General features: G+C 43.2%; 1 protein-coding gene across 2 annotated transcripts in view; it reads right to left on the reverse strand.

Annotated features, from left to right (window-relative positions):
* LIMK2 (LIM domain kinase 2) overlaps positions 1 to 12,377 on the reverse strand; it is a 42,110-nt gene that overhangs the window by 21,518 nt on the left and 8,215 nt on the right. Inside the window, exon 1 of one of the 2 annotated variants that reach the window (XM_048514490.1) lies at positions 6,029 to 6,328. The exons of the other annotated variant lie outside the window; for it this stretch is intronic. Coding sequence (XP_048370447.1) covers positions 6,029 to 6,081 — 53 coding nt within the window. The 5' untranslated portion in view covers positions 6,082 to 6,328. Of the gene's footprint in view, positions 1 to 6,028; positions 6,329 to 12,377 lie in introns of those variants that run through there. 2 annotated transcript variants of the gene reach the window in all.

Raw genomic sequence — 12,377 nt, forward strand, 5'->3', positions numbered from 1 at the left:
GACGTCACAGCGCAAAATATGAAGCACACCAAGAAAGTTGTGGACACAGAATGAAGAATGTCTTAAGACCCCCTAAAAGTCACTTTGGGTTAATCCTAAATCTTCCAGCCCCCTTACTCCTAACAGTTCCTGCCTTCCTGCTATTTGGCCTCTCATTCTCCACCTGCACACATGTCAATGAATTAAATGCCTCCTTAAGTTTAAAAATTATTTATTGCCAAAATGGCACGCCGTGCTCCTATGTCCCCTAGCTGTATTTATAAACCATTTCTGAAGCTGTTTAAAGACTGACTAATTTCACTGGCAAACCTTTACCAAGCAGCCACTGCAGTCCAACGTGATACCATGGTCAGCATTACCCTTATAAACACAACTCCCCTTGCCCAGGACTATGTAGAAGAGAAGCAGTAGTTTGAATTTATATCCCACCTTTCTCTCCTGTAAGAGCAAGGTGGTTTATAAGCTTCTTTCCCTTCCTCTCCCCACACCTTGTGAGGTAGGTGGGGCTGAGAGTTCCAAAGAACTGTGACTAGCTCAAGGTCACTCAGCAGGAATGTAGGAGTGCAGAATCAAATCCAGTTCTCCAGATTACACCTGCTCGAGTGTTAACCACTACACCATGCTGGCTCTCACCCATCAAGAACAGGATCATATCTGTCATAAATAACCTCCAAAATAATGGCAGGCCCATGTTTCCATTAAATACCAGCTGATTTCTTGTGCAACATTCTCCCCTTGAGGGGAACAAGTGACAATCCACATCACTTATTCACTAAGAGGAAAACACTTATTTTTAATGTGATCCAAATGCACTCTGTGGATTCCGTCACTCTCCTATGAGCAAGCAGGTTTTTCTTGCAAGGCCATCCCCAGATCAAAGGCAAAGTGAGAGGAAACATTTCTGCAGGAGCAGAACAAGGGGAAACTGTGCCCGGGGCATGTGTGCGCCCTGCGCCCCTGCCATGGCACTGCTTACCCAAGGAATGCCCCCCCGCCCACACCTCCGCTGCTGCTCCACCTGGGGCATCGCACCCCCCCTTTGGCGCTATGCCACTGCATTTTTGCATGTCCACTTCAAATCTCATAAAGGGAGTCCCAGGAATGCTCACTTGCCTTTTTCCAACTTTACACTAATTCACTTTTTTTACAAAAACTGCAAGAGAATCTTGATTCACAGCAGCAGCTCAGCTAGTGCTTGGCTTATGTAAAAGCAGACTTCTCCCGAGATCAGGAGACCTGGAAAGTGATTACACATTACCATGGTGCTTTGATACACATGCCAATAGGCCATACTCATCTTTTACAAGGAAGAGAGAGTTGGCACATTAGAACACCCTGCTCCACCCCACTCACATGCATATACATGCCTACTGGGCACCACACAGCACCAACTCTCTCTTCAGTTTCTACCCTGAAAATCTTAGCTGAAAGACTGGCCCAAGTGAGATATGAAAAGATGTCTTCATTTGGCAATACACACCTACATGCTTCAAAGATATTTGGATATGAAACGGCAAACAACGATTGAAGTGAAAGAGTATTGCATACGTTCTACAAGAAAGTGCAACACCCACTGGAGATTTGAAGGCAGGTTTTAAGTGAGTGCCTTCTGGACAGGGTCTGGACCTGCCACTTATTTGAAAGACACATGGTTATAACCACAACAGCAGGGCTGGCCTGACCACTAGGCAAACCTAGGTGATCGCCTAGAGTGCCCAGGTACTGGCTTGCAAACCTAGGTGATCGCCTAGAGTGCCGGACTTTGAGGGGCACCAAAAAGGTGCCTCCTCTGCTACCTTGAAAAAAAGCTTGGCAAGGCCCTCTAGAATCTCCATATCATGGGCATTGTTCTTTTACAGCTGCCATGATATAATGCAAAAGACTTTTGAAAAGTTTGTCTCTTTTAATTCTGACATTATTCATTCTGAATGCCCATTAAGTAAAGTGCTCATTTTAGACTTCTCAATTTTCTCTCTGTCAAATTACCACCCCCCAAAAGTGGGCCAGTTCTGCACAGCAAACTGCTTTGTAAATGGAAAACCTGGTGGAAGCTGGAGAAAAAGGCACCCTGTAATGATAAGGCCTTCCCCAGAAAAGGGAAAAACACCTGGTTTGCAGATTCTATAAGAGCAGCAAACTCACTAAAAGCACCAGCAGCAGAACAGGAGTTTCTGAAATGACTCCCATTCATTGAATGGAATTCTAGGCAGAGCGGCTGCTTTACACTGACTTAGGATAACCAGCTTCTATTTACATCTTATACTTCCTGACTGTCTTATCTACAGAGTCCACACAGCCCAGACCATGAGAAGTTGGTGAACTGAAGGAAAAAAGGTGGCCGCTGCAACTCATACTGGGGAAAAGGCGAGAGGGACTGAAATGTTTAAGCAACTTGTCCTTCGCTACATCGTTAAACAAATCTGGGCAGGACAAGTTTCCAACAGAAACCCGCCCAAACCTGCAGATGTACTATTCACACTGATTGCTTCAAGCAGGAAAAAAACTGCAACACGGAAACGCATTTCCTCGTGCACAGTGCACACGGAGATGGCATGAAATGTGTTGACTCAGGCAGCTCGCAGTATGCAGTAATAGATATAATCCTTTCCTGAAATGCTCAAAGCATCTGTAATTTTTTTCATATTTCTTACAACCTCTACATTGAAACCAATTATATTAGATCTGTGGATGGATCGGAGTTCAGAAGCCCCGGCTTAAGCCCTAAATTCAGAGCTCAAGATGTACAGCTGAATCAGGAACAATCTGGATGGCAGTTCATTCCCAGGTACTGGCTTGCAGGCAGAGTGCACATACTTGTTCTAGATTCTGTGTGCCGCATTTCTAATCCCACAGGATCTTCAATTGCCATAACAATCGTCACTGCGTCACAAGTTGTGGCAGGCTGAGCTTTCATGAAGAATCCACTTCACCGGTTGTACAAAGTGCTTTTCTAAGTATCGTGGGGGGCGGGGGGGGGGGAGAGGGGAGAGAAAAGGGGGGAGTATTTCAAAAGCTGGGCCTAGAGGCCAAGAAAACATAAGAGAACAGTAGGTGTGCCACAGAGTTCTATACAGAACACAAATGAGTACAGCAGCCAAATGGGCTGGGCGTGGGCCACTCCCAACCAGAGGCCTCTGGTGATAAATGATAGTATCTTTCCTGTTACGTTAAACACCTAAAGTGGAACTGCTTTCTACAGGCAGAAAGCCACGTTGCTTGATTCTTTTTGTGCAGCTTGTTCTCATTTACGTGCAGCGTGTGCAGGAGAATTTGGGCTAGACCTGTGTCTTCCCATGCTATGCCTCTCAAACTGAGCCAGAACCCACACCTTCACTCCCGATGGTCAGTATGTTTCTGTCTTCTGCCATTGCAGACAGAAAACAGACAAGAGGCAAAAAGTTTGGCACAGCAGAGAAACTCTTCTCAGAATCCGTTACTTCTACACACACCCAATAAGCAGCAGTTCTGCCCCGGAGTACTTCGTTCAAGGTACATGCAACAGCCTACATTTCAAAGACAAAGCATTTAGCTCTAGTATATTTTTTCCCCATTTGCAAAGCTTTTAACAATGAGAAGAAAAAGAGAAAAAAGGAGGAGGAGGAGGAGGAGGAGGAGGAGGAGGAGGAGGAGGAGGAGAGAAGGAGTAGTAGTTTGGATTTATATTCCACCTTTCTCTTCTGTAAGGAGACTCAAGGTGGCTTACAAGCTCCTCTCCCTTGTCAGGTAGGTGCGGTGGAGAGTTCCGCAGAACTGTGACTGGCCCAAGGTCACATAGCAGGAATATAGGAGTGTGGGAACACATCTGGTTCACCAGATAAGCTTCTGCCACTCAGGTGAAGGAGTGGGAAATCAAACCCAGTTCTCCAGATTAGAGTCCACCTGCTCTTAACCACTACACCAAGCTGGTTCTCCACAATATGAAGTGAAGTCTTTATTTTTGGTCAATGACCAAATATTCTCCACAATATATTTCAGGCCACAGTATATCTGTTAAGTCTTAAAGACTGCCCAATTCACAATCTAAGAACACAAACTATGCAGCTGGGATGCCCATTAGAGTGTCGCTGTTCATCTTTAACAAGCTCACTCAACTTGACCATCAGTTATGACAGAGGATTGAGTTGTAAACATGCACTAATCACTCCTCTCCTTAATGCTGCTTGTCTCTGATTATGCAAAATGGGTTTCACACCCAAAAGTAAATTAAAAAAAAAGATTTGTGATCAATTACAAAATGCCTTTTGGAAGATGCCACTGAGCTGGACAGTGCACTGAATCCATCAGACATCAACTGAGCTGGGGTCATTTCCAAGAAAGCTTGGGGGATAAAGGGAAGGGAACAAACATGTTGGGGGGGGGGGCGCTTCTGGAAGATACTGGCTGCTAGAACAAACTGTAATGGTGCAAGGCAGCATGCCAGAAAAGTACCATGTACAAATGAATGCAAACTAGACAATGAAACCAATCTCACAGGTGACAAGTCACTTTGAACTTCCATATAGCAATAATTCACCAAACTTGCTGAGATTTGTTTTAAGGCAACTGCCTACCCACCTCAAGCACAGTTACATCTCTACCAGCAGAAAAAAGAATTCTTGCAAACAAGTGCCTTGCTTTGTACCTGCCAGCCCCTACAATAGGGACTTTGCAGACAGAGATGCCAGTGGCAACCCAAATGCAGTTGGGTTAAGAATACGTTGGAGCTGGCAGCAGAGCACTTTCAAGTATGTTTACACACAGGTGCCTTCGAAAGTGATGCCCATCTACAATTGAGGAGGAGATGAATAAATGAGAGATACATCCTTGGCTGTACAATTTACCAAGACTGCATTCATATCTGGCTGGTGATGGATGAGAACCTGGGTTCAAACTACATGGCAACCACACTTACCAGGTAGCCTTGGGCAAGTCCCTAAGCCTCAAACGCCTTTCCATCAAGCTGCACGGTCCTAACTCACAGAAGTGTTGTGAAAGGCAAATAGGTGGTAAAAGTACTTTCCACATGAATTCAATGGGCCACAGCTCTCTCCCACACGAGTCTTTATTAGAAAGGATCACTCAACATTGATGTATGTCACTATTTTTACTAAGAATTCTGTACTGTCATAAATTCTGCAGCATATAAGATTTAATTATTCCCATGTTCAAGTAGTAAGAAAAAGCATGTGATGGGTAAAGGCATATGGCTTCACTTGAAAGGATGTGAATTCCTCTTTGCTTGTTACTCCTAGAAATGATGCATGCACTGCCATGTAACCCCAGGCATAGTTGAGACTACTGATTAGTATTTCAGATCGTGTTCTTGTAAGAACTACTATAGCCTAAGCAGGACAGTATTTAATAGCAACCCATTATTACTCTTATGTTAAACAAAGCACTGTTGCTGCAGGCAACCCAAGTCTTCTAGGTAGAATACATGAACCAATTTAAAACTACCAATGGCTACTCAAGTGTTAAAATCTAAAGAGGCAAATGAAAATTTAAAACATCTAGCCAGGTACAAGCCTGAGAGACACTAACACATCCCTTCTCCTGGCAACCATTGCTTCCTCTGCAGTCTTTCTGTTTGTCAATACGAGCTTTTGCATAAAGCGCTCAAAGGTATGCAAGTGTAATACACGCACTCCTAAGTCATTACATTTTTGTCCTTCAAGGAGTTCATCGTCCCAAAGTATCCCCTCTACAAATACTCTGTCCGGTACATGGGCTAAGATGCCAAGTAAACATTTTGGAGGTGGGCCTAGAAAAAATAGACCTTGAATATGAAACCTGTCGCGCACACACACACACACACACCTCACGCAAAAGGTAATGCAATTGTGGCCTGACTTGGGACAACCTGCGACTCCCATACTTTCTCATCCTTGCAGGTAAATTTAAAGCTGTCTCCCAGTGCTTTAGCAGAACAGCTCCAAAGATCTAACCATACCCTACGTCAGGGCTTTTGCATGCAAAACTCACTACCTCCATGCCAGCATTTACACTGGAAATGCCAGGGCATATACCCCACAGGCCAAGCATCTCTTACCAAAAAGGCTCCTTGGGAGTGAAGTAAGCTGGGGCAGACAAGTAGCTTCCCATTTCCAAGCACTGGTTCAACCCGCTCAATGGTAAACCTGTCTGACGACTTTAGCCGACATGACAACAGTCCGGGCTCGCTTCACCTCCCTTCAATTTGGCTGCCTCGAAACAAGTCAAGCATAGGACTGCCAGATCCCAGGCTGTGTGCTGCTCCTGAGACTTTGCCCCAGCTCTCATGGCTGCGCTCTGTTGCTTCTTCGCACCCCTCATGAGCACAAACATTGTTCGAGGACCATCACACGTTTAGGCAGAGACTGACTGGAGAACTCAAGACTGAATTGCTGTTAAGTTTCTTCTTCCTTCGCTGGTTCCACCCCAGGGGTGGGGAGAGGAGGAGCTTTTTTTCAGAAGGGAGGGGGATAGTAGTTAAAATAGTTTAAGGAGGCGGACATATGTGCAAAGGGTGGTACCTAGATCCCAGTAATGCTGGAAGGCACAAGTCACTATTTAAATAAATATGATAAACTGGGGATTCTGAAGCAAGTCAAAAGTACTTGATAATCCAATCAGACATGATCCAGTTGAGGATGTATCTACAGGGGGACACTGCTGTTATAAGCTTTTACTAGCAAACTCTCTCCCCTTCCACCCACACCCTGCAGGTGTCTTATTGGCCATGAGCAAAGAAGACAACTCCTGGCTTGTTGTATAGCACTGCCTACTTGCCAGCTCTGACATCCACTAACAACAGCAGGGTAGAAGCTGGTTACTTTTTGTTACCTTTGTATGCCACCTCAGGGCAATATGCTCAAGAGGTGGCAAGATAAACCATACATAATTGCTACTATTAAAAATAAAAGGAAGGAGGCCAAGTCCTCATCTGAGGTATTACTCACCTGGCAAAAAATAACTTCCTATGTCAGGAGTGTGAATAAATGACTGCAATTGCCAGGTCCACTTGCAGAGTCTCTGAACAACACTGGCACAAGTCCTTTATTTAAAATAGTATTGATTGAACAGGGATGCATGAATGAGGAACTGTGACAATGGCAAAGGATCTACAGGAACCTGAGATGGCACAGAACTCCCAAATAACCAGTTAACTCATCTAGCTGCTTCTCCAAGAACTCCACTCTTGTCTACAGATTTCAGTACAGCACAACAGAAGAAGACTTGTGGGATGTGCTTCTCACAAAGTTGTCTCTGTCACATGAGTTTCCTAGGCTGCAACCTTTCCCTCCACTAATAAACAAAGGAACTCAAGCTGCTACCAAATTCTCCTGCAGTAGCTTCATTATCATGTGGACAGGCTCTCACACAGTTCGCAATCATTTTAATAGGTCTTCTTAAGAAAAACTGCCCAGTGAACTGTGGGTTGCATCCAACTGGACTATTAAGTGCCAGAAAAGCAAGGTGAAGCTGTTGCTTCAGCAAGAGTTGTGTGGGGTCAATGAAGGTTTGTTTCCAGATGCGTGCTGCAAGGCTTCAATTTAAAGTAAAGAAAAAAAGGTTACAGGTAGCTACACTGGTCCAAAGCACAAATTAAAAACAAAAGCCATCTCATATTTTAATACTTTTTAAAAACTAAGATTAACCAAAATGTCACAGAACAAGCAAGCTTTTGAGTTCTTTATCGGGCTGGATGGATAAAAACAGAAGTAGTCTGAATTCAAATGCTATGGAGAATTCAAATGCTTTTAAGTCCTTCTGTATCATTTTGGTTGGTCTTAAATATTATGTGGCTTTGTTTCTGCATTTAGAAAAATAGCAAACTTTGCAGAGAAAAGCAGAAGCATGCAACACAGGTCATTATAGCTTTACAAAAATTGCAGGTCAATAGTAAAACTTGTTTTTGAAGTACACATGTATGAATCAGGGGTGTAGACACCCTCTGATATAGCTGAAGAATTCCCCCCTTCCATGCACATGACCTAAATAATCCATATCTTCAGTTTCCATGACCTAGTTTTCAATTGCAAGAGAAATTTTTTACAAAAAACCTGAAGGGTTTTCATTTACCAGTATTTAAAATATTTTCCAGTTGCTGCTATCACCCCTCATTGCCATGGGGACAAGGGGGGGGGGGGCTATGGGACATACAGACCTATATTTCTCAGCACATTTAAGCGATCCTTGTTTTCCACTGAAGTCGGTTTTTCCACTCAAGTGCAGACATTAAACTTTTTGCTTTAAACACTTTCCTCTCAATAAATAGTTTTCCTCTTCCCTGGAACTATTAAAGCAATGAGCTACACATTCTGTCTGCAACCCTGCCACACGATGCGGGGACACACACATGCTGGGGGGGGGGGGGGAATCTTCTGCAACAGCCAGGATCTTCCACTTTGCTGGTCTTTTACAGGCTGGCTGTAAAATGCAAAGCCAAGAGAGAACGGTAATAAATCCTGCTGCAGCCCATCGGTTTCAGGGAAAGGGTACAATTCCCTCTGACAATTTACCAGATCCATTGGAAACAGCAACAGTGTGATGAGTCTGCGTCTAAGAATGCGTTTGCTTTCACAGCTCCTGCACTGCTCCTTAGGCAGAGCGCTCACATCCCAGCCTCTTCAAGATTATTACTTCCATACCATGAAAGGGGGATGGGGGAGAGAAAAGAGAATAGAACTGGCAACAGATTTGCTTCACATCACTGGCAGGAGGAGAAAAACAATTTTCTCTGTACTGCTGTAAGAGATGGAAACCCCACCACCATCACACAATTCATTTACTTTCATTTATTTTGTTTGATTTGTAAGACATCATACACATCAATGTTACATGAAAATACAATAAAATCCAGTAAAATTCTTAGTCGACAATATAACAGCACCAATAACTCCCACCAAGGGACAGCTGGCTAATAGTCAAACTTATGTCTCTGAGGACTTCATCCAAAGATGCAATTAAGCAGAAGACAGCTCTGCTAGAGCAGCCTGCCACTAAAGAACTGAGCTTAAAAATATATAAGGCACCCAGACAGAGAAGCTACTGCAAATGAATCTTAATTGGTCTGCTCTGTCTCAAAGCCAAAGGACGGATTCAGGAGACATCCTCTTAACAGGAAATCTCTTTTCTTCTTCTAAAGCAGGTTCTGGAAATGAAGCACTAAGATCAGCTTTCTCACATAGCAGCAACTGAAAGAAATAAACCAGGTCACCCAATAATAAACACAGAAGTTCTGATGCAGCTAATCCTAGAAAAGCCATGTACTCTGCTTCGTATAGAGCTTACAGTACTTTTTGGACCACCTCCAGACAATTGCATTTCCCAGTTTCTGAGAAGAAGTCTTCAAGGTGCCATCTCCAGGTTACCTTCATCCTCCCCACTGCTTCATCTTTGAGTTTTCATTAAAGTTTCAAGATGGCCTGTTAACTCCAGTTGTTCTGCATAACAGCATCTCAGAATATACCCCAAGGAAGCTGATCTTCCTGAAAACTCTGTGGGTGAAGAGTAATTGATCTTGTAAATTCCCCAATAACTCCTGTTCAGAACGCTTCCATAACCAATTTTGCCTGAAGTTTAAAAATATTCTCATACCTGGAAGGAAATGGCTTGTCTGCTTTGGATTTCCTATTGCAGAAAACAGCATTTTCAAATCATTTGTTAAGAACTAATACCCTTGTGAAGACTTGATGACAGGATTCCACACCTCTGCTCCAAAGGCCATTTCCTTGTGATTGTTCAGAGAAAAACCACAAAAGCCTAAGACAGCTGTTATGCACAGTCTGCACATCTTCCTTCAATGCTGCACATCTGTTGTAGAGAACCTCCCATTTTCTCAGTGAGTTACTCCTCCCAGATTGTACAGCTGCTGCTGTTAGAATTACTGGGCCTCTTCTATATTTGCAGCAACGCTTTTTTGCTTATAACCATTCACCTGCCTGTAACTTTTCAAACAAAATTTAAGCTGGACTTTTTCCTGCTGCACAATCACAACATGAGGGTTCTTTCCTCTGCATTTTTTAAGGGCTAGGGAAGTAACAGCAAACTTCCATGACACCACCTTGCCCGCCCTGCCATTTTGTGATCTTTTAGGTTGGAGATTCCTCACATACTACTACTTATTTAAAAATATATTTATTTATTTATTGTATCACATTTATATGATGCCTTATATGCTTGTGGGCTGAGCATGGCTTCCAACAATATCAATACAGTAAAATTAAGAATTAAACCCAACAGTCCATATGGCAACTAAAAGTTTTCATTTTCAATACAACAAATTCTTATTATATAAATGAAATAGGAGGGGAAGGGGGGTGGTGAGGGAGGCCATATGATAGTAAGCCGTTGCTGCCTCAACCATATTCCTGGTGGAACAACTCCAGTCTTACAGGCCCTGCGGAATTGCATCAGATTCCTCAGAGCCTGAGCCTCACCAGGTCAGGGATTATTAGTAAACTGTTGTTTGCTGAACACAGCACTCTTTGGCAGGCGTACCAGAGGAGGCAGTCCCATAGGTACAATGGCCCCAGACTATTCAAGGCTCTAAAGGTAAGCACCAAAACCTAAAAACTGACTTGGTACTCCACCTGGAGCCAAAGCAGCTGGTGGAGCACTGGTTAAATCTGTGCCTGCCACATGGACTCAGTAAGGACCCATGCTACTGCATTTTGCACCAGCTGGAGTTTCCAGAGCAGGCTCAAAGGTAGCCCTGCATAGGGTGAGTTACAGTAGTCCAATCTAGAGGTGATCATTGTGTGGATCACTGCAGCTAGGTTTGTTTAGGATAGGTAGGGTGCCAAGGGTTTCACCTGGTGAAAGTGACAAAAAGCCAGGCAAGTAAGTTATGTGACTTGAGCCTCCATGGATAAGTAGGCATCAAAAATCGCACTTGAAAGTTTGATGGTTGGTGTAGGTGTTAATTGCACACTGTCAAGATCTGGAAATTGTCATCCCCCATCTGCCAGGACCTGCCACCAGCAATAGCAACCTTGGCCATAACCGAAAACTGTTTCACTCTATGGCAGACATACAGATGAGCTAGCATTGTGCAGTGTTTCCTAGAAGGCACACCCCAGGTGAGCTCAAGAACTCACAGCATTCCAGAAGGTGCACCTGGTGTAAGATCAGGACAACATGCCCTAGAGTAGCCAGAATCAACAAAAGACAAAAGCCCTTCCATTCCAGATAAGGGCAGCCCACTATTCTTCTGGCATAGGACACAAAATCTGAGCAGATCTGTGCCTAAGCAGCATACCCTGACATAAGAACAGGCAGGTTTTACAAGTGTACAGTGTTTTTATGAGGCAGAAATCCTTTAATAACAAATAATTACTGGACCTGATGATGTCAAACTTACTGAAATTATCAAGCCAGAATGAACAACACTCAATGCATTTCCCAGTGTGACATAGTTCTTTGCTGTACAAAAAAAAAATCAAAATTTAATTCAGGCAAATAGCTTACACATTCCAGAAAAGCAACTGCTCAGGACAAAGGACAATATAAAATAAACTGCATACATATTTAGACCCTGCAAGGAATCTAACCATTAGATTATAAACTTTTAAACTATCACTGTGGAACAGTGCTTGACTGTGGGGCAGTGCCATGCAAATGAGTTAAAAGCTCATGGTGTAACTTTAAAGCTCATGGTGCAACTCTGGATAAATTGCTTTCATTCAATCTAATCCACCCGACACAAGAGTTGATGGGCTAAAATATCATTCTCAACTTCTTGGTAGAAGGTTAGGGTAACACATTAAAAATAAGGAAAAGTGCTACTTGCACTTTGCTGGGTTCACATGTTCAAACAAATGTTGTACCAAAGAAGACTGCCATGTCACCAGCTCCAGGCCAACCCAAGAGCCACATGAGCTCCCCAAGTAGTTTCTGCTCTCATTGTTCTCAACCAACGGCTGAGACCCGCATTACGCAAGGAATGGAAAATCAGAACAGTTTAGGCAGGACTTACCATAACCACACCCATTTTGCCAGCCTGCTTTACATGATTTGATGGGGAATGAGTAAAACGAAATCAAATCCTGAATAAACTATGAACACTATGACAGTTCATTGGCTATACAGACTGAGCAAGATACCCATGGCTGATTAAAAGTAGTAAAGTAGCTGTAGCAGAATCTTCAAGAAGACTGCCTGGTATAATACAATTTGGGTTAATTGAAGGAACTTCTATCCTACCTTTCTATTCAAAAGGAATTTTCAAGGAGACTTCCAATAATAAAGACAAAGCAAATATATTAATTAGGAGCAAAAGATAGTATTTGACCTTGTTATAACTCTTCTCTAGTCAGCTAAACATAGAAACCAGAAACCCCAAGAAAAATCCCAGTTCAAATTTTATAAGATGAATAGAGGACTTGCGTAAATCCTCTGTGGCCATGAAAAGTATG

The sequence above is a fragment of the Sphaerodactylus townsendi genome, linkage group LG13 (genome assembly GCF_021028975.2).
Source record: "Sphaerodactylus townsendi isolate TG3544 linkage group LG13, MPM_Stown_v2.3, whole genome shotgun sequence".
In the NCBI taxonomy this organism is placed as follows: Eukaryota; Metazoa; Chordata; class Lepidosauria; order Squamata; family Sphaerodactylidae; genus Sphaerodactylus; species Sphaerodactylus townsendi.